Below are 20,937 nucleotides of genomic sequence, written 5' to 3'. Positions count from 1 at the left end.
TCAGATCCACACAGTGGCCTTTCCGTCCCTGCTGCCAGTACTTCCCTTCTCAGAGCCAGCCCTGGTTTTGGTGCCTGGCCGCTCATGGGCCCCAGGTCGGCCCTGCTCTCCCGCGGTGCCCCCAGACGTGGCGCTGCCGGTTCCAGAAGCCGGTGCGCCGGGTCTGGGTGGCCCCCGGTTGGCCGCGGAGAGCCCGGGGCAGGGCGGGCTATCCCGGTCTCCGCCTGCTGCCGCCCCATCTCGCAGCGCCTGCAAGGCCAGATTAGCCAAATTCTGGTCATGCGCGCGTGCACGCTCAGCAGCACGCACCACCAGGCTGTAGTCGGGCGGGCAGGCCAGGCCGGTGGCCGGGGCCGGGAAGGCACAAGGTGGTGGGCGAGGCCCGGGACCAGGCGCCTGCGCTGGTGGACCCCGGCGGCCACGTACGGCGTCCTGCGCGCTACCCAGGCCCAGGTGAGCCATCTCGCAGAGGTTGAGCAACAAACACAGGCAGCTGACCACGTACATGACCAGCAGGAAGACGGTCTTCTCAGTGGGCCGCGACACGAAGCAATCCACCACGTGTGGGCAGGGCTGGCGGCTGCAGGCGAAGAAGGGCCGCACCTCGAAGCCGTACAGTAGGTACTGGCCCACCAAGAAAGCCACCTCAAAGGCAGCCCTGACCACCAGTTGGGCCACGTACACGCGCATCAGTCCCTCCCGCTGGATGCGTCGCCGTCCATCGTGTTGCCCGGCTGGACCCGGGCCCCCAGCCGCCTTGCCATCTACCCCAGGCCCCTTGGTTGCCATCTCATCTGCGCGCTCCTCCTCCGTGTCCTCTCCCGGCCCCTCGGGCACTCCTGGCTCTTCCTCTTCTTCCTCCTCCAGCCCAAGCATGGGTTCCGCCTCGCCCAGGTCAGTGGGCTCCGGCCATCCAGGCGGTGGCAGGTGCGCCCTGAGAGCGCGTCGGGGACCTGGGCGGCGGCGGAGCGCACGCCTCCGCTCCTGCTCCGAGGCACGGGCCAGGCGGTGGACGGCGTAGCCCAGGTATATGACGGAGGGCGTTGAGATGACCACGATCTGAAAGACCCAGAAGCGCACATGTGACAGGGGTGCGAAGGCGTCATAGCAGACGTTGTCGCAGCCCGGCTGCCGCGTGTTGCAAGTAAACTTAGACTGCTCATCGGAATAGATAGACTCGCCACCCACAGCAGTCAACACGATGCGGAAGACCACCAGCACGGTGAGCCACACCTTGCCCACGAAGGTGGAGTGGTTGTGGATCTCCTCCAGCAGCCGCGTCAGGAAGCTCCAGCTCATGTTGGTCATGGGCGCTGGCAGGCAGGACCTGTGGGCGTGGGCAGCAGTCAACGACGGCCAGATGGGGGCATCTGGAAACCCGGCACTCAGGGTTCAGTCGAGAGGGCTGCAGTCGCTCAGCTTACCTATAGCTGGTGACCCAAGCTCACCATCTTGCCTTCCCTGGGTGGGAAAGGCATTCCCCACCCAGGCCTAAGACCCTGTCCGTGGGACTTAGGGAGAACCTTCCTTGGCAGAGCTGCATCTCTTGCTGAGCACCTGCCCAACCCTCTCTCCCCCCAGAACTCCTCAGGGGAGCTCTGTGGTCAGATCCTGCTGCACCACCTTGCCCCACTCCCTCCTGCTCCCACAGAGTTATGCCCCAGTATCTGAGGGTCTCTCCCAGGACCTAGTCCCCAGCTTGCCCAGCCACCCAAGCCCCCACTACTTCTCCAACTTCCCAGCCTCTGTAGCCCCCAGCCCTAGTAGCCCCATCAACCCCCACAGCCCTGAGTCCCAGCAGCCCTGCCCTTCTCCCTCCACACCCTGCACAGCAGCTCTAGAGATCCTCTGCCTTGATAAAGGACCCCATCCTCTCCAAGCCCCTGCTGGTTCTGCTGCACCTAGCCTGCCAGCTGCCTCTCCCAGCACAGGACCACTGGGGCTCCCCATGCAACCCCAGCTCCTTCCCTCTAGACTGTTCCCAGCTAGGGGAACCAAGGAAGCCAGCATCTATCCAGGTGGGACAATGTCTGGTGAAGCTGAAAACACAATGATGCACAGCCACCTTGGGCAGTGACAGAGACAGCCACATCTATGTGCTCAGAGGGGCTCTGGGGCCTGGTGAGACCCTCATATTTACCCTACCAGGAGTCACCGAAGGGCAGCAGGGGTGGCCTGTTGGGTGGGAATTCCAGGCCACAGGAGGGAGAGGTGAAGCAGCTGAGACCCCACCAGGCAGTAATGCCACGGCCTGGCCATACAGAGGGGAGTCTGGCCAGGCAGAGTTTGCTTATGGACCTAGTGGGGATATGAGGAGAAAGCCCTGGAGGATAAGGACCAGGGACAGGGAGGCCATTTTGGAGGGGAGATTGGCATCTGAGTCTGGAATTGAGGGTGCCTGTTGGTGTCTGGGTAGTTAGGGAGGCAGCTGGACCCACGAGAGTTACCAGGTGACTCCTGGTAGGGTAAATATGAGGGTCTCACCAGGCCCCTGCGCCAGGCAACCTGTCCCCTACCTCTGGCCTGGGTCCTGCTGCCCCTTCTGCTGGCCAGAGCCAACTGCTGCTAGGCCACAGCTGCCTCCTTCCACACAGAGGTACAGTGCATAGTACTGCACACACAGGTGCTCCTACACACCAACATGCCTGTGCACACGCACACACATGCGCCTGCCCTTCCCCATCCCCTCTCCACGCGTCATCTGTCTGTGTAGCAGGTGAATGCTCTGTGGATAATGATGGCAGCCAGACCCATGGAGCTCCTATCCAGTCTGCCAGAGAGGTGGACAGCTTCACAGAGGAAGTTCACAGACAAAATGCAGAAAACCATGGGTTTGTGCACACACTTGTCTTTGCTGTCACCTGAAAGGGCCAGACTGCAAAAACGCCTGAGGATCTGGGGACGCGCCTGGCCCCAGGCTGTGGTCTCTAACTCCAAGCCCCTGAAAGGAAAGAAGCGCTGATGCCAGAGCCAGGACAGGGACACAGGGTGGCTTTGGAGAGGAGGAGCCTAAACACGAGGCGGGTGCACAGAAGCAGGACACACAGTGGGGCCTGTTGGAGGGAAACCAAGTCAGCTGAAAGCGCTCCTGGTACCTAAGGCTGCTTGGACTTAGACTGGGCTTAGACCCCTGAGGGCTTCAGTGGAGCCAAGCTGAGGAGAGCAGACAGATCCTGCCAGGAGATGCACCTGCCACCAGACCCACCTCCCACCACTGGGAGGCAGGACAGAGGAGTCCCACCTTCACAGTGATCACTGCTATCTCTGCCATGACCCAGGACAGTGCCGTGGCCGAGCACTCTGTGGGTACCATTTGTGAGATGGACTCTTCCTCCCCAAACTCACAGCCCTGCAAAGCAGAGAGCTGGAGTCCTCCCCATGAGACGTACTACAGAATGCCTGGGCGAATTCGTCCAGCATCCCAGGGAGGAGGGGGGGCATGGGAACTTTGTGACCTTCACAGAACTTGCATGAACTTCCCAGCTTTCCTGGGAGTCCACACGTGTTTACGGTAAAGGAGGCACCACAGAGGGGCCAGCCAGTGCAGGGCCTTGGAGCAGGGGAACCCTTCCCCAACACTAGGCCTACAGTGGGATCTGGGAGGGGGTCCACTGGAGGGTCTGGGTCCTCCAAGGGGCACCCTGGTGTCAGGCCCCAGGCAGGCAGTGAAGAGCATGGTGGTGCGAGGGAGGGGTGACCCCAGCTGGCCCTGGAGCAGTCAGTCAGAGGCCAGGGAAGAGCAGGAGGTGCAGGCTCTGGAGTTTGGAGGAAGGATGTGGGTTCAGGGCAGGAGCAGGGACTCACAGAAGGCTCACAGAGAAGACAGGGGTCTAACAGTGGGGTTGGGAGCGCAAATCAGGGCTCACAGGGGTGTGGGGGCTGGGGCTCACTACAGGGCTTGCCTGTGCCCAGCAGCCCTGGATGTTTCCTAGCCCTGGGCACTCTGAGGCCATCAGGGGGGAGGCTCCCAGTGATAGGGGAGGCATGGAGCTGGTGGAGGGGGTACAGGCAGTGGGGGCTGCCTCTGTGGGGGTCTCTTTCAGGGCAAGTAGGAAAGGCTGCCTGTCAGCAATCTCCAATGTCAGGGCCTGGTCAGCATGCCCAGTCCTGGCACAGTGGGAGACCAGTAGCCCCAGACCTACCAGCAGTGGGATGGGCTTTCCCCCTGAGCCCTGATCACTGGCTCTGATCTAGGTCCTGGGAAACACCCTCAGGCATCCTCATGCGTCCACCCCTCTCAGAGTCCGGCGGCTAGGACCAGGCTTCCCCTGCTCTGGTGGCTGCTGGAGGGGCACCCTCAAGTGCTCAGCTCTCCAAGCAGGGGCTGGGTAGGAGACTGTCCCTTGTCCACACATCAGCACCCCTCATGCCTGATGCCCCAGTCCTGATTGTCCCCTCCCAGGGTCCTCAGAGGTGGCTGTAACACTCACCCACAGCAGCCTCGGCACCCACCCTATAGGCTGGGCCCTGGCACACCCACCTGAGCTTGGACCATGCATCTCCTGGTGTGTTGGCCCAGAGGGGATGTGCACCCTTAACCACCAGGACCCAATCCTCAGGCCCTGGTGACCTTGGCAGCCCATGGCAGTGAGCCTGCTGCCCCTGTGTGCACAGGCAGGCCACCTTTGGCCTTTCTCTCCTGCCTCCTCGTCCCAGCCTGCTTCCCACTTCTCCAGCCTCCCCTCTTGACCACACAGGTGTGCCGAGGGATGTGCAGCCCGTGCTTAGGTTCACACCCACTTGAATCCTCATGCAACCAAGGGCTCTCAATTCCACACCAGCCAGTACCTCCCTGGGGAAGCCCCCCAGGCCTGGGGGGCAATCCAGCATGTCAGTGGACACTTGAGCTTCTTGGGAGGTAGCCTAGAAATTCAGCCAGACCCCAGCTGCCTGGAGATGCAGGAGTGGGCTGAGGTAACTGCTGCCATCTTGTGGGCCTACTGGCCTGGGACCTGGCACTCCAGGCTGGGGGCTCCTCACCCTGGGTACCCTGTAGTGACCATGTCTGCTACCCCACCTGCTCTCCTGAGTAGGACAGCTTGCAGCCTGTGCCCGAGGGGCCCCACCTCCACCCTTCCCCACCCGCAGTCGAGCCCCCTCCCTGGGTGCTCAGGGAGGCACAGAGACCCCTGGACCAGGACCCAGGAGGTGAGGGGCCACCCCTTCCTCAGAGATGGAGAGACCAGGTGGGATGAGGGAAAATCACTGCCCTGCCATTGAGATAGCTGCTGCTGCAGTACAACCTGGAACTGAATGGCTGGTCCTCCAGAAGTGGGGCTGCTGGCCTGAGTGTGGGTGGGGGAGACAGAAGGATGGGGTGACAGTCTCCTCCAGAGCCACCAGGGAGACCTCCCACAACTACCGCAGGCAGGACTATGAAAAAGGGTGGCAGGACAGAGAAGTTGCACCTTCGCAGTGATCACTGCTGTCTCTGCCATGTCCCAGGGAGGGTGCTGTGCTGCCCACTCCCACAGGGGTCCACATGCACCCCCTGCACATTGTCCCTGGACCCACATCCCTCATGCCCTCCCACAGCAGAGGCCTGGGCTCATGAGGACCTCCTGTGCAGAAGCTTTGGTGGCCCTGGTGCAACAGTAAGCAGGGCTGTTCTGGACAAGTCCTTCTTCCCCCAGGCCTTAGTATTCCTCCTTGGGACCCTAACATCAACCACCCATCCTTGCCCTAATGCCTTCCTAACAGGCCTGCTCCAGCCACCTCCAGAACCCCACGCACCCTACTCAGCACAAGGTTTGCTATCCTTGCATGACCTGTTCCTTGGCCATAGGTCTGTTCTGCTACCCGCTGAGGCCCTGGGCCCAGCAGGTGAGAGGGGCTTGCTCAAAGGATAGCCAGCCTGCCTGGGGTCCTGAGTGATTAGGGGCTGAGTGCCTCCTGGCAGTGGAGCAGACCCTCTGGGTGGGACCCCTTGCCTCTGGCTTTCTCAGTCAAGCCAAGTATTACCCAGGCCCAGCCTCTGAACACACTGCAACTGGCTGGGGGCTCATCAGCTGCAGCCAAGGGGCCCCAGCTGCTGGGGGAGATGCCAAATGCACGCCTTGCTCACCAGGCAGGCCCTGTGCAGCCTGAGGCCCCATCTCCCCCACCTACTACCCAGAAGCCCCTAAGTGGACCCTGCTCACAGCTGGGCAAAGATGAACAGACACCTAGAGGGGCCCCTCAGTGCACAATCCAAGCAGTTGCATGCTCCCCAGGATGGGTCCTTCCGTAACCCCCCTACGTCCCCACAGGTCCTGAAGCTAAGCCAGGAGTGGGGTGCAGCAGGGGAGAAGCCACCCTACCTCAGCTGGCTGAGGGGTTCACCGCTAGTTCCTGCTCTGGATGAGTCTGGGGAGGTGGGTGGGGTTCCCAGGCAGAGCCCTACCTTCTCCAGGCTGGGAAATACACAAGTCTCACTGAGCCCTTCCACCTGCCGGACGATGCTGGTCCTTCCCGAGGGTGTGTGGCTGGGCCAGGGCCACCTCTCGCCACCAAGCACAATGGGGGGTGAAGGGGGGGGGCCTTCAAGGGCTCCATTGTTCCCCCTGCAGGCCTCAGGGTCTGAATCCCTGATTGTCCCTGGGGGTGGGGTAACTGGTTGCTGGAAAGGCCTGCCCAGGCCCACAGCAGTCCCCGACACTGCACCTAAGGTCCAGGCCTGGTTCTGGCCTGCCTTCCTTGAAACACATCTGGCCTTTTGGACAGGGCCCAAGACGCCTGGTCTCCCTAGCTATTTCCGCCTGGGCTTCCTGCCTGCTTCCCTCTTCCAAATCCTCATCCACCCATATGTCTGGGTCTTGCCCTGAGTGGCTTCACCTGGACATTCATAGGCAGGGCTGGGGCTGACCCCCAGCAAATGTGGTGCCCCTCTGCTGGGGCCACTTTCCTGGGCCAACCATACAAGAGAGGCCCAGCACAGCCAGGGTTCCTGAGGCACACCACTGGGGGCCAGGGCAAGATGGACAGCTACCTCTGAGGAGGCATCTCCCTTGGGAGCCCCCAAATCATCCTGGCCTCCACACCTCAGGGATCTGGAACCTCTATGGAGGCTCTGGGCATCTGCTCCCACACCAGCCTGATCCCACAGCCTCAGCTCCCTGTTCCCTACCTGGATTGTCTGATGCCCCCAGTTGGCCCAGGAGCAACTAGGAGAATAGGCAGCAGTGGACTCCCAGAGCTGGGCCTGGGCTCCCCAAGGGGACATGCTTAGGAACAGCCCTGGATGACATCTCCATGACTGGTGGACACTGGGTCAGGTAATGGAGTAGGTGCCAGCAGACACTATCCTTAGGGCTCACTGGGTAGGAGTGGAGGAGACCAGGGGTCCCGTGTGGAGGAGTGTAGCTGTGGCCTTACTCAGGATATCAAGTCCCCACCTCAGGGTGGCAACACTCTAACCCAACAGTCACTTTATTAGGATGTCAGTCCCGCTCCAGCGGGAGGGACATGGGAAGGGACAGAGACAGCTCAGGGAAGGCAGATGGGGGGCACCTCAATCCTCTAGCCACAGTGAGGGAGGGAGGTGGGCAGCAATCCCACCCCCACATGCCAAACACCAGCTGAGGTGCAGAGCTGCCATGTGGCCAGCAAGGAGCAATTGTGCCCACCCCACGTTGGGAAGCCATCCTGGGTGCTGTGTGGATCCTCAGCAGCCCAGACAGATGCAGGGCATGGGAAGCGCCTGTGGGTTGGACAGCTGGTCCTCAGGAATGGCTTGTCCCCTGAGCTTTCTTGATTTCCTGCCCAGGAGGAAGAGAAAAAGGTCAGGGAAGGCTGGGATTGGGGAGGACTGGGCCTCCCATCTGCTGACACCCGGTCTTGTGCCAGTGTGGGTACACCAGGCCTCTCCAGAGTCCACACAGGACGCAGCCTGAGCAGGGGCTGCCCAGGACCAAGAAGGGAGGCCCACCTCAGACAGTGCCTGCTTCAGTGCTGCGTAGGCTTCATCCAGGTTATCATTGATGATCACCAGGTCGAACAGGCCTGGCTCCTTGCCTGGGGACGAGATGGGGTCAGGGACAGGCAGCACCAAACTCATCACCTAGCTGTGTTCCCTTGCTGCTATTCTGTGAGGCAGCCCCTGCATGTCCAGGCTATGGGAGGGACAGACCCTGAGGGCCAGGTGCCAAGCCACACTCTCCTCTCTGCAGAACCCCAGCAGGGGCTCAGTCCTGTCAAGCTCTTGAATCCAAGCTCAAGACACTGGTCAGGGCTAGCAGTGCAGGTGATGTGGTTGTCCCACGCCCTTGCAGAGACAGCAGAAGGGCCAAGCAACCCCCGCCTGCAGCAAACTGAGCACAAACCAGAGGGAAGAGGATCCAAGTGCAGATGGGGGTGTGAACCTTTAGGGGACCCCAGCTGCACTCACTGCTGTCCATGTCTGCCCGAGCGGCAGCCAGCCGCTTCGCCAGGCTCTCCTCTGTCTCTGTGTTACGCTGGCGCAGCCGCTGCTCCTAGAAAGCAGGCCCACGTGGGGTCAGAGCCTCCTGGGTACCCGCCCAGCCCTGCCCCAGGCACCCACCAGCACATCCAGTGAAGGAGGCTGCACAGAGATGTAGATGGGGTGAAGGTCTGTCTTCTTGATGTTGCGTACACCCTGCAGATCCACGTCCAGCACGCAGATGCGGTTCATGGCCTGCACGGCCCGCACGGCCGCCTTGCTAGGGTCAGAGATGGACGTAGCCAGAAGCTCAGTGGCACTGCTCTGCTCTACCAGGCCCCAGGCCTCCAAGATTTTCAGAGGAACTTGGCCCCTCCCTCCCAGCCTCCCCTGGGCAGCTGCAGGGCCTCACCTGTCCCCAGCACCCCCTGCACTTTCCAGAGCACCCCAAGCACACCCCTACCAGGCCCCTGCCAGCATAATCACTTGTCCTGCAGCCACATGGGGTTCCTCTTGGTGGGCACTGCCTGACCCCGGGCTTCTAGACAGCCTGTTTCTGTGCCTCCTCATGTGCTCCCTTACCCACTAGATGGCTCAAGGGCTCCATGCGAGCTGGGGAAGGGCACTCTGCAGCAGGCAGACTGGGTGGAAGGTGTCGGAGGGGAATACTGGAGAGCCCACTGCTGCCATGACATGGGGACCCTGACCCACGACCCCAGGGGTTTTGGGCCTACCCCATGCACAGCCCACCTTGTCCCATACAGGTTTCCTGAGAACTCAGCATGTTCAATGAAGTCCCCAGCAGCGATGTCATGCTGCATCACCTCCCTGGTCACAAAGTAGTAATCTGGAGAGGAGGAAGGCTGTCTAGAGGTGCCCACCATGCGGCCCAACCAGCATCCCCATCTCCTCGGAGCACTGACAGCCCTCCTTCCATCCCGCGTCCAGGTTGCTCTGTCCATGTGTCATGTGCCACTGCTTGCACTGTCCCCTCTGTGGGGACAGGAGACTGCCAAGTTCCACAGAGGAGGTGGGGACCCCTGGGCGACACATCAGCATGTAGCGTCTGGGAGATGCTGAAGGAGCACACTCCAGCACACCACACAACAGCAGGGCCAAGCTCAGGGCAGCCTGGGTCAGGTGCCCAGGACACTACTTCTGTAGCTTCCCCCAGGCTGACAAGAGGCACAGGACCTAATCACACCCACCACCCCTGAAGGCAGGGACCCTCTCACAGGTGGGAGACCACTGTGTGCACTGCAGCCAAGAGGCAGGGGATGAGGAGACCTCCCAACACCATGCCAGCTGCAGCCAGGGCCCATGGACTACCCAAGCCAACTCACCTCTGCCGTTCTCCTCACCAGGCCGCGGGTCCCTTGTGGTATCTACAAAAAAGACCCACCACCCACTGAGAGAGACCCTGGGGCCCACCAGCTCCACAAGTCTTCTCTGGCAGGTGTGCTCCGCCCAGGGGCCCGCCACAGGGCTGTGCACCAGACCTGAGGCCTGCACCACATAGGCAGGAGGCTGTGGCAGCCCAGCCCTGCCCTCTGGGGGCCATGGAGACCAGGAGGCTTGCTGCAGACTCAGACCCCAGGAAAGGGGCATAAGCAGAGCACCCCCAGGCTGTGTGTGCCTCTGGGGCCTCCAGAGTGGCTGCATGCTGGGACAACACCCCTAACCTCTGAAGCCCATATCTTCATGTCCCCAAAGTACTCACGGGACACACTGAAGCCAAAGATGCTGCCGTGCTCCTGGAGCAACCTCTTCAGCAGGGTGCTCTTCCCAGCCCCGGATGGCCCACTCAGTACCACGGGCCTGGGTCCCGACATGCCTGTGCAGGGGCAGGTGCAGGTGTGGGCAGCTGTGCCCTCACCCATGCCAGCACTGGACTACACAGGAGGCAGTGGGGTGAAGGCCTCCCTGTGCAATGTGCACCATGCACAGAAGAGTGCTAATCCAGCAAAGATGGCCACAAGAGCAAGGAGGCCAACAGGGCTCCAGCCTCACCCTTGTGTCTCCCCCAGCTAAGCCTGGGCCAGATGACACTGTCCACTCCAGTTCCATCCTTCTCAGGGCTGCCTCCAGGATCCCATCCTGAAACCCCTGCCCCACCCAGGGCTGCCTTACCCACTGCCACCCCTCTGGGACTCTGAGACCTCTACCCCATGTGGGAACCTAGCTTTGGCTCCTACAGGTGGTACTGCCTGCTGGGTGGCCGGGTCTGAGGTGGGAGTGTTCCTGTCCCCATAAGTGTGGTCTCATTAAGGTCTGCTCAAACTCTGTTCTGGGAACCTCCCACTAGTCCTGGTCTCTGATGCCAGAGTTTGGGAAGCACAGGCTGCTGGCAGGTGGGGCAGCCCTAAGCTGGATGTGGCTAAGGGCTCAACACCTGTGGCAGGAAGGCACTGAGCAGCCTGTGCCAAAGGGGAGCTCTGTGGGATCAGCTGAGCCCTACCCCACAGCTCAGCACAATCTTGCACCAGTTTCCTTCCTTATGGATCTGCTGGCACTGCCCTAGGACAGGGATCCTTCCCTAGGATCAACTGAATTCCAGCCCTGACCCCACAGTCTCCCAGCGTTTGACTGTCCCAATTCACCCTCCCACCAACCTGGCCCTGAGCAGGCCTCCTTTCCCTGGGGGATAGCCCCTCCTGTCTCCCTGGGACAGCACCCACCTGCCTGGGGTGCAGCCTCCTCTGTGGTCAGCCTGGGGCAAGACTGCAGTTGCTCTGCACTCAAGGCTGGGGGTTAATCTCTGACTAGCCTGCACCCTGCCCTTCTGACAGCTAAATCCCCTGGACACCCAATCCCACCCTTCTTAGAACTAGATCCCCTGGGTGCCCAACCCCACCCTTCTGAGAGCTAAATCCCCAAGCGCCAACCCTGCCCTTCTGAAAGCTAGATTCCAGGGGCCCTTACCCTAACAGGGAAGCCAGCCCCACCCCCATACCAAGGAGGAAGGAAAAGGAAGTTCCTTGCCCTGCCCTACCCTAGCCCATGTGAGCTGAGGGGTGCAAGACCAAGTCTGCCCAGGGCAGCACATGGGTGAGAGTAGGAGGGAGGAAAATCCAGGCAGGATTTTGGGGACTAAAGCTGCCACTCTGTGCTGGCCTCGGCAGAGGGAGACCCTGGAGGCTGTGTAGGAGCTGGAGGGGTTGCCTGGCAACCCAAGCACCTTAGCCCTGGGCTGTTAGCAGCACAGTGCCTGCAAGGACAAGCACCTGTGTGGGCAGGCCTGCTTCTTAATCTCCAATGTAGGCCACGAGGTTATCTCAGAGCACCATGCCGGCTCTTCACATACAGGGGCACACACCACAGGACACTGCCCACAGGTGCCCCTACAAGGTACACACACTCAAAACATGCACATCCACATGTACACACTGAAATGCATGCATTTGTATGTGTTCTTGAGAAGAAACACTCAGGACCACTTGTGAAATATGCAGGAAGGAAGGATAGGGGAGCCTGGCCCACATATCCAGCAGGTCAGTGACAGACTGCTCTGGCCTGCCTGTCCAAGGTGTCTTCTCACCTGTCACTCTGCTCTGTATGCCACCTTCTCTGGGGCATCCAGACAGAGCTCACGCCCCCCGGCCAGCCCCTGCTCACCCAGGCCTGCTGACAGCTGCACATCCTGGCTCCGCAGGGTGGCCCTCCCTTCTGCCTACACCAGGCACTCAGGTGGCCACAGGTTGGTGGCCTGCTGCTGCCTGTGGGGGCTCTGCATCCTGCTGACTTGGCACTTTCAGTTTCTCGTACCCCAGAGTGTCCCAGGACACAGGAGCCCAGTGACCCAGGCCAGCTTCTAGAGCTCCTGGCTCCCGTGAGCGAACATGGGTTCACGGCAGGGCTCACCTTGGGGCTGTCCAGACTCAGTGCATTCCCCAGCACTGTCCATGCAGTCTGTCTGGTTTGCCCCACTCAGCTGACTTGTCTACAAAGACTGAACGCCTAGAAGGTGACTAACAGGCCACGTATGACCGGGTGCGCCAAGAGCCTCAAGCTTCAGTATCACCCGACTTCTGTGCCAAATGACACAACTACCAGCACTCCAACAGTCTAGTCACCTGGTAGAAACCAGGAAGGACCACATAAAAGAACAGATGGCATGTGGATTCCTAGAAAACAGACACCTTCCCAAAATCCCTGATTTCCACTAACCTAGTCTATGATTCTGGAACCCTCAGGGGTGGAGAGATGGAGCTGTGAGGAAATCCTGCTTTTCCATTCTTTAGCTACTGAATAAAGCTTGTACTGCTGATGCTCAGCTTTGGTTTTGTTACTGGCTGCCCAAACCTGAAAGAGGAAAGGTCTCTACCTTGAAGGTCTCTCCCTCACAGGAAGGGAGCATTTCATCCCTAACAAGTACACGGACTCCTGCAAGCAATCACAGCACAGCTACTTTGGTTGCTGAAAAGAGAAACCCACCTGGAAGAATGATGAATACTACTGTACCAGGAGGAGGAACACTGCTGGAACAGGAGGAGTACTACTGTACCAGGAGGAGGAGTACTGATGGAACAGGAGGAAGAGGAGCACTGCTGTACCAGGAAGAGGAGCACTAGTGTACCAGGAAGAGGAGTACTAGTGTACCAGCCCCACTGTGCTTTCTTTTAAAGAGTAATTTACCTGCAGCCCTGCCTGGCTCAAGTCCATAGGATACATTCTCGGCTAACTACCTGCTATCTGAATGAGAAATGCGGCCCAAAATGTCAAGAAGAACACAAGTTACCCCGAGGGAGACTTCTGTGGCCCCCAGAACTCAGGAGATGAAGGATAATTCTCCCAACCATAAAATTGGTAAGAACAGGTTCCAATCAGAATCAGTCAGTATAGCCAAAGTGAACTAGAGTTGTCATGATAGCCTGATGTCATGACATGCCTGATGTCAACATGCTGTCAAAGGGCTGGGGTTGTGCTCATGGTAGAGTGCTCACCTAGCACGTGCGAGGCCCCCTTGATTCAATCCTTAGCACCTCGTAAAAATAAATAAAATAAAGGTATTGTGTCCAACTACAAAAAAAAAAAAAAAACACCCAAAAACATGCTGTCAAAAGTCAAAAGGTGGACCAGGGTGGGACTGCTGTCCCCTCTCTGAGAGGACCTACTCTCTCCCTTGAGAGTCTCCTTTTCCTTTCCCTTCAATAAGCTCATGCCTGCCACTTTGAGGGACATGTCTGGTATCTTCCTGGCACGACCCCAAGAACCAGGTAAGAAAGGACTGCTGGGACTGCCTCAGCTTAGCAGCAGGCCTTGCTCTAATAGAAGCACACTGTACAGGTGCCTATACCCCTGCATCACAACCAGCTCCATCCCTGCCATGGCCCTGCTGCGCTGCGCACCTCAGGCCCAGCTTGCCAGCCTCTTCAGGAGGATGCACCCCTCCTGTCCTACCTGGAGGAGAGGCAGGAAGATACAGATGGAAGACACCAGCTTGACCTGGCAGACCTGGCACATGTTCTAAGGGCTCCAGAGTCTCGCCAGGGCACAAGCCACACACTGAGTACCAGGAGTTCACAACCAGGAGTACCTGTCCCTCTTCCACAGGACCACATTGCCCTGGCCAGTCCCGCCAGAGGAACCACAGGCTGACAGCAGGTCCAGCTGAGCTGGTGTAGGCCCCTACTGGAACAGTGGGGTGTGTGCACCTGCGCTGGGGAAGCTGGCACAACCAACGTGGGACACAGCTGTAGCCCCAGGCACCTCCCCTAGGAAGGAAACTGCACAGCTGACTCTCACCCTAGCATCCATCAAGAGCATTGAGCCAAACCATAGGCCAGAGGCAACTTGTTTTGGGGAGACTGTGGAAAGTACTCTGAACCCTTTGCTCTTTGGTTCTTTCAGTTCCAAACCCTGGTCACGAGCCAAAACCCCCACATCTGTAAGAAGTGGCTGAGATACAAGAGAATTCCATAGGAGCTGAGGAGGGACTGTCACCCAGGAGCATTTGCTGGGAACTACTTGAATTGGGCTTCCCTTGCACCCTCAGCCCCACTCCTCTCCTCCCTACAGCCTACCTCTAGGACTGGATTCTGCCACAGCTGCCCCCTTCCCTTTGCCTTCCAGAAGACACCAAAAGAACAAAGATGTCAGCTCCCTCTAACCCTCTCCTGAGAAACAAGTGGCTTTGGGCACCCAGGTGACATGTCCCAGCTTGAGACCACCCAGCCCTATGGAGCTTCTTCTAAATAAGGTGACACCTAGACCAGGTGCAGTAATGCCTGCCTGTAATCCCAGCGAATTGGAGGGTTAGGTAGAAGCATCACAAGTTCAAGGACAGCCTCAGCAACTTAGCAAGGCCCTCAGCAACTTAGTGAGATCCTGTCTCAAAATTAAAATAAAATAAAAAATAAAAGGGCTGGGGATGTAGCTCAGTAGTAAAGTGCTCCTGGGTTAAATACCCATTACCTGCTCCCCCAAAAAACAAAATCAAAAACAAAACAACAACAACAACAAAAAAAAAAAAACCTAGCACCTGGAACAGCCTGATCATTTTCTGTCTTATCCTCCTACCCAAGTGGGACAGGATCTACCACTGCCTTCAGAGGAGGCTAAGGCAGGGCGGAGCACCCAGCCCTGTACAACTGCCATACCTTGCTGACACCGCCCTGTTTGAGATTCTCCCCACCAAGAAAAAGGAACAAGGGCAGAACAAGCATAGAGAGTAGAACCAAACAACAGTAGAGTGCAAGGACCCCACAGGGCTGGCCAGCAGCCCTCTTCTGCAGGGGGAGACCCAGCTCAGCACAGGCAGGGTCAGGGAGGAACCTGGAGCTGAGTAGAGAGGCACCTTCCTCCTCCACCTGCTTTCCTAGACTTACCCCCACTCCCTCCCTTTCCTTTCTGATGATGTGGGATCACTCTCCTCACATCCGCTCCTTCTACCTCTTTCTCAAATCATCTGAACATGCTTCCTGACTATTCTGCATGTGCCTGAACAGACAGCGGAAAGTGTGGGGTGGCTGGAGCAAAATGTAATACATTCAAGTTCACAACTTCAGGACGTGCTGGTCTTGTTTTTTCCAGCCAAAATCTAGTGCCAGGCCAAGGTTTCCAGAATCTCAAGGAAAGGCAGTGGCACCACTGGCCAGCATGGCAGGAAATTCTGCTATCAGTGACTGAGACAGGAAAGCCCCAAATAGCAAATCCCATCCTAACCTGTCCTTCCTGGGGACTGAAGAAGAAAGTTTTCCTGAGTTCCTCATAGTAAAACATGGTCTGGGAAATCTAAGAGTGACAGAAAACTCCAGAAAAGCCCACACTGTGGCAGGTAAAGCCCTCTGAAGACCCTGCAAGGGTGAACTTGAAGGAAACTGCGTTCCTTCTCTTCCCTTGACTCTACCCAAGAGTGGACAGCTATCACCTGGCTTCCATCCTCTCCTCAGGACAGGTACTACATGGCACCTTCACCTGCTCCAAGCATCACCTATAGGAACTCCTGCACTCCTCACTTGGAGAGCAGGCTATGTATGTTCTCAGTTCTCAGGCTGAGCCTAAACTTGAGTTTCTCCATTTTATGAAGCAGTAGTTTGCCATAAGCTACTCATTTTGAGTGCAAGTGCCAAGACAGAATGACTCCATGCCTTGTTTATACAAGTAAACCACCATCATCTGCCCAATACAACCTACTGTAAGGCACACATTGATAAATAACTTATATATGCCAATTTATCAAACTAAATTAAGGAGCACTTGGACGCATGGACAAACCAAATCACATCAGGAACATCAGACATGGGAGCTTATCCATCTCACCAGATGCAAACCCCTTCCTTGCTTGAGACTCATAAAAGTAGGAGCCTTGAGACTGAACGGAAACACCTTGACCCCATCCCCTGGGCACTCATCAACAGCCTTGCTCAGGAAATTCACTAGTGAGGAGCTTCCATTTCCTGTCCCCGTTGGGCTGCAGCAGAGAAGTCTGTCCTGCTGGGATGGCCACACATGGCCCCACTCTAAGCTGACACCGAAACTGCCATCCACCTGGACTCTGACAACTCTGCAGAACTGATTCGTTAAAATTCTTATCTGACCACCTACCTGCAGTGACTGAGCCTTGACTCATGTCTCAGCCTGGGCTCATGAGGCAGCACCCTGTAAGCCTGCACTGCCTTGACCCTTCCTCAGTCTTTCTCCTGTATACACCATTGTGTGATGTGATGTGTTAGACAGGAGGAATTAGGGCTGGATAAAAGACCTCGTATTTTCCTGGATTACGACTTTCAGCGAACCCATTCGATGAAGGCGTGTCGTTCAACAGATTCTGACATTGTGGAAAGACATAAACGTGTTTGGTCTGTTAGTGACAGAGCCCCCTCATGACAGCATCCTGTGCCCTGAAGGCTCCATCTCGGCTCAGACCGTGCTTGGGGACAGCTCCACACCGGCGGCTTCTGGAAGCCAGGAGGAGCCCGGCCCCGTCGCCACAGCCGCGCTCGGAACACTTCTAAGCGCCGGCCTACCCAAAACCCCGCAACAGCCCGCCAGCGAGCCTCGCTGGGGACCTCCGGGGCGGGCGCGGAGCGCGCGGACTGCCGGCGGCTGCAGCTCGGCGCCCGATCCCGCCACGCAAGGTTTTAAGGACCGGCGGGGACGCGACTGCCAGGCTCCCGAACACGGACAGTCGCCACCGCGGCCCGGAAAAGCTGCCGCCAGCAGCCCGCACCGCACTCACCGTCCAGAGGGGCCCGGCCCAGGACGGCCGCCGCCAGCCCGGCCAGCGGGCGCCGCAGCATCAGGGCCGCTGCGGCCGCGCCGCCCAGCCCGTGAGGCCTACGTCACAGCGCAGAGCCGGCCCTCGCGCGCTTACACGTGAAGCGTCACAGGGCCGCGCCGGCCCAGCCCACGCGGGCCTCCGGCCGCCCGCGCCAACCTCCTCCGTGACGTCACATCCCCGCGCCGGCTGCTCTCGCGCTTCGGAGGCCCACGGCACTGGTTGGTTTCTACGCAGTGTCCCCCTGCTGCCCGTGGAGGGCATGGGCTGGCTCTTCCAGGACGCAGCGTGGGCTCCGAACGGTTAGGGGTCGCGGGCGGAAGAGAGCAGCCCGCTGTCGAGGGAGGGCCGCGTGGCAGCACGGTCTCGGGTGGGACTGGCCGGTGCTTTCGGCGTGTAAGCCGGGCAGCCTCTGTTCTTACAGGGAAACTAGGTCCTTGTCACCGTTTCCGAACTGATAACGGGGACGAGGGATTGCGAAATAGGGAAGTTTTATTGTAAAGGAGAAACAGAGGACTTTTGTCTCGAGGCTGTGATTCTCCCAGCGAGGGAGGACTGAGGACTTTTAGAATAAAAATAGTACAAGGGCTTGGCCCCAGATATTATCAGTAGCTATGATTAGTGCCCCTTGGTGTCCTTGAGAGAGCTGTTGCTCCAGTTCTCAGGCTTAAGTTCTTTTACTCTTGTGGGCAGTGACACTTCTGGGCTATGAAGGACACAAATAGATTATCCTGGGACAGAAAAAATAAGACACTTGGCGGTGGAGGGGCAAGGTTTACCCTCAGAATGAGGTTGACCCCGGTTACAGTTCTACAGGATGTAAGGAAAGCTCCTCTGCTATTAGCAGGATTGTGGGTTCTGTAAAGTGGGGGCAAGGAGAAAGAAAATAACGAATAGATTAAATTAGGTTACTTTTTGTAAAGATTATTAAAAGGCTCAAGCGGTAGCGCGCTCGCCTGGCATGCGTGTGGCCCGGTTGGATCCTCAGCACCACATACCAACAAAGATGTTGTGTCCACCGAGAATTTAAAAATAAATATTAAAAATTCTCTCTCCTCTCTCACTCTCTCTTAAAAAAAAAAAAAAAAAGAGTCTGGCATGACATGTTTTCTACCACGCGGCCTGCGCAGTGGTTTCATTAATGAGGTTCTAGGCATAAAGTTAGTTAGACGAGATCGAAATAAAAACACAAGACTCAATTACCTTAATTCTATTGCTAGGTCCGAGACGGCTCCCCTCTCTGGTTCGCTCCTCTAGCCGCCCAGCAGGGCAGCAAGGATTACTCAGGGCTAGCAGGAGAGAGAGAGAGCGAGCACGCCGGGGAGTAGCCTTTTATTAGGGAACCAGAGATTCAGGGGAGAATTCCATCCAATGAAGGTTGAGGGGGGGCTGCACTCCAAGGTCAGGGTCAGCGATTGGGTCCCCGGGGTCAGTGGTCAGGCACACCCCCACACGGATGGGCTCTCTCATCAGGAGAGGGACGGGAAAAACTTCGACATGTGCCAAAGTGCCTCAGACCCTCAACGGGAGGCACCCGATCACGTGTGAGAATGGCTCCCAACATATTCCCCCTTTTTTGTCTTAAAAATGAGGCGGCGGTTCATTCTCTGGAGTTCCTGGATTCTTGATTGAAAGACTCGCCATCCTATAGTTACAATACAAAAGAGAATTAACAGCAAAGAGAATAATCCAATAATGTACCAAGCGGAGTGTTTAAGAATATTTCCAGGGTTGAATCCATTTAACTCCTTCAATATTTGATTAGCCAAAGAAGAAGGATCTGAAAAATCAGCTCTATTATTTTGAATGTCTTGGATATGGTGATGAAGTTCCAGAATATCCAAGCTATTATTACTATTTTGCCAAATACCCAATAAATGGTTTTTAACCTTCTCCCAATCCCAGAGAGAAGCATTGTACTTGGCAGCTGTAACACATACATACTTATAATTAGCATGGCATTTAAGCCTCTCCTTAAATTTTAAGGCTGAAAGTTCATTACCTATGTCTATAACAGTCGCCTCTAAGGCATTTAATTTAGTCTCAATCCTTTCATCAATATTTACTTGATTACGCAGAGCCTTGGAAGTATTTTGAGCTAAATTATTAAGAAATTTTGCATGCTGAATATTTTGAGACAACGTCAGAGACGCAGAGACAGTTGAGGCAATAAATGAGACCAGTGCTAAGACACCAACAATTATGACTCCAATAGCACGTTTAGGTCTTGTTAGCTGAGCATGAATTTGCTGCAAGACTTGTAAACCAGCATCAGCATACCATGGCTCTGAAATATTAGCAGGTAATAAAACAAAAGAGGGCTGATGAAGTATCAGCACTCCTTTTCCTCCATTATACCTAGTAATACAGTTGGTTAGGTTGCACTTATTACAAGTAATAACATATCTGTCATCTATCCATTTAACTTTTACATTACCAATAATTAAAACATAAGGAGATTGGACACAAGCTCTTAAGCCATAGCAAGATCCCTCTTTACAGTTCTTGCCGACAAATTTCGGTAAAGGCTTATCTGTAAAATGTAAATACTCTGAGGCAGCAATTAAGCGCCAAATATCTTTTTGAATACCTCCTTCACTATAAGTCAAAATATTACTGACAAATCCTGCAGGTGTCATAGCAGAATTTCTTCGTAATTGTCTTTTATCAATCTTTGGAGACCAATCTAAAATATACCCACTATCTTTAGACACCTTATGTTGTACAGGAAAGGCATTTACACAATCCATCCATTTAGGAAAGGTGCCGATCACAATTATAGAACTATTTGGACAGTGGGATATCTGTGGAGGTTTTGCAGAAATGACTGGCTTGTTATGGGAAAGTCCCATTTTAATTACTGATCTAATATTAGGTTTTAAGTCCCCATAAATAGAATTATTTGTCAGTCTAGGTTTACCAATCGCTGTCTTTTCTTCAAATGATACTTTCAGACAGCCAGCATGTTTATCATGTGACCAACACAAAGGTAATTGGGCACTGTAGCCAGAATAATTAAATCTAGTCACGTGATTGGGAGTAATATGAGTATCTGTAAATCCTCCCATCATGAATGAGTCATTAGTAAATACTGGAATAGATTCTCCAGTCCACACAGCTGGGTGTACCAGGGGTGGATCTGGGAAATATGTCCAATAAGTGTCTACTTGATTCCCTTTTACCTGACAGCCCAGTAGGGCAATTACTGTCGCTACCATCAAGACTGGGGTCCTGTTCTTTCCTAGGCGTCGAAGTATTTGGGAAGCCTGGGTTGTTAGTTTCTTTACGTCTTTCCACGAAATCAGCTTTTCGACTGGTTCAATCTGGTCTTTCTTCATCCTTTTCCAAAATCTCCTCCTTGTCTGATAGCACGTTCAGGCACCCAAATAGGACGGAAAGAGCCTTCTGGGAAGATACAAGCATGGCCTTTTCCCCACATTATTACCGGATCTGGTCCCTTCCATTGACCAGTCTGTAAGTCTTTCCACAGAACTCTGCCTAAAGGGCCTGTTACTGAAGGAGACATTTGTCTCTCAGCAGCAGTGTGACCTTCTGCATCACAGTTTAAAAAATTTAAAACAAACAAGGCATGATTAAGGCTATTTTGGGGAGTGACAACCCTATTCCCCCCTTTTAATTTTTGTAATTGAAGCTTAATAGATAAATGAGCTCGTTCCACAATGGCTTGACCTTGGGGGTTATAAGGAATTCCTGTTTTATGATTAATTTTAAACTCTTGACAGAATTGTTGAAAAGAAGAGCTTACGTAAGCTGGAGCATTATCTGTTTTAATCTGCATAGGGCACCCTAAAACGGAAAAAGCTGCTAAGCAATGAGAAAT

The 20,937-nt window shown here is 56.0% G+C and overlaps 2 protein-coding genes across 4 annotated transcripts; both read right to left on the bottom strand.

The window, feature by feature from the left end:
- On the bottom strand, nt 1-1,308 carry Gjc2 (gap junction protein gamma 2). The gene has a single exon (XM_026379957.2). It carries the CDS (start codon nt 1,306-1,308, stop codon nt 1-3), a length of 1,308 nt encoding a protein of 435 aa, XP_026235742.1.
- A 6,081-nt stretch (nt 1,309-7,389) lies between these two features.
- Nucleotides 7,390-17,149, bottom strand: Guk1 (guanylate kinase 1). Of its 3 annotated transcripts, XM_026379935.2 has the most exons (8): nt 17,058-17,149; nt 10,098-10,211; nt 9,721-9,762; nt 9,128-9,224; nt 8,519-8,657; nt 8,366-8,450; nt 7,907-7,992; nt 7,390-7,736 (listed from the first exon to the last, which is right to left on the bottom strand). In XM_026379935.2, exons 1-8 carry the CDS (start codon nt 17,116-17,118, stop codon nt 7,701-7,703), a joined length of 660 nt encoding a protein of 219 aa, XP_026235720.1. In that variant the 5' UTR covers nt 17,119-17,149; the 3' UTR covers nt 7,390-7,700. The 3 variants fall into 3 exon arrangements, with proteins under 3 accessions (XP_026235720.1, XP_026235721.1, XP_026235722.1); XM_026379936.1 differs by lacking the exon at nt 9,721-9,762; XM_026379937.1 differs by lacking the exon at nt 10,098-10,211.
- Between the last annotated feature and the right edge of the window lie 3,788 nt (nt 17,150-20,937).

Source organism: Urocitellus parryii, chromosome 1 (assembly GCF_045843805.1).
Source record: "Urocitellus parryii isolate mUroPar1 chromosome 1, mUroPar1.hap1, whole genome shotgun sequence".
NCBI classification, from domain to species: Eukaryota; Metazoa; Chordata; class Mammalia; order Rodentia; family Sciuridae; genus Urocitellus; species Urocitellus parryii.
This window is presented reverse-complemented; position numbering and strand designations above follow the sequence as displayed.

Excerpts from the sequence above, each read along its gene's own strand:
- Gjc2 (XM_026379957.2), bottom strand. The coding sequence starts at position 1,308 with ATGACCAACATGAGCTGGAGCTTCCTGACGCGGCTGCTGGAGGAGATC.
- Guk1 (XM_026379935.2), bottom strand. The coding sequence starts at position 17,118 with ATGCTGCGGCGCCCGCTGGCCGGGCTGGCGGCGGCCGTCCTGGGCCGG. Across the intron at positions 10,212-17,057 it reads GGGCCGGGCCCCTCTGGACG|GCATGTCGGGACCCAGGCCC; the intron begins GTGAGTGCGGTG and ends GCCCCTGCACAG. Across the intron at positions 7,737-7,906 it reads TGAAGCAGGCACTGTCTGAG|GAAATCAAGAAAGCTCAGGG; the intron begins GTGGGCCTCCCT and ends CCTCCTGGGCAG.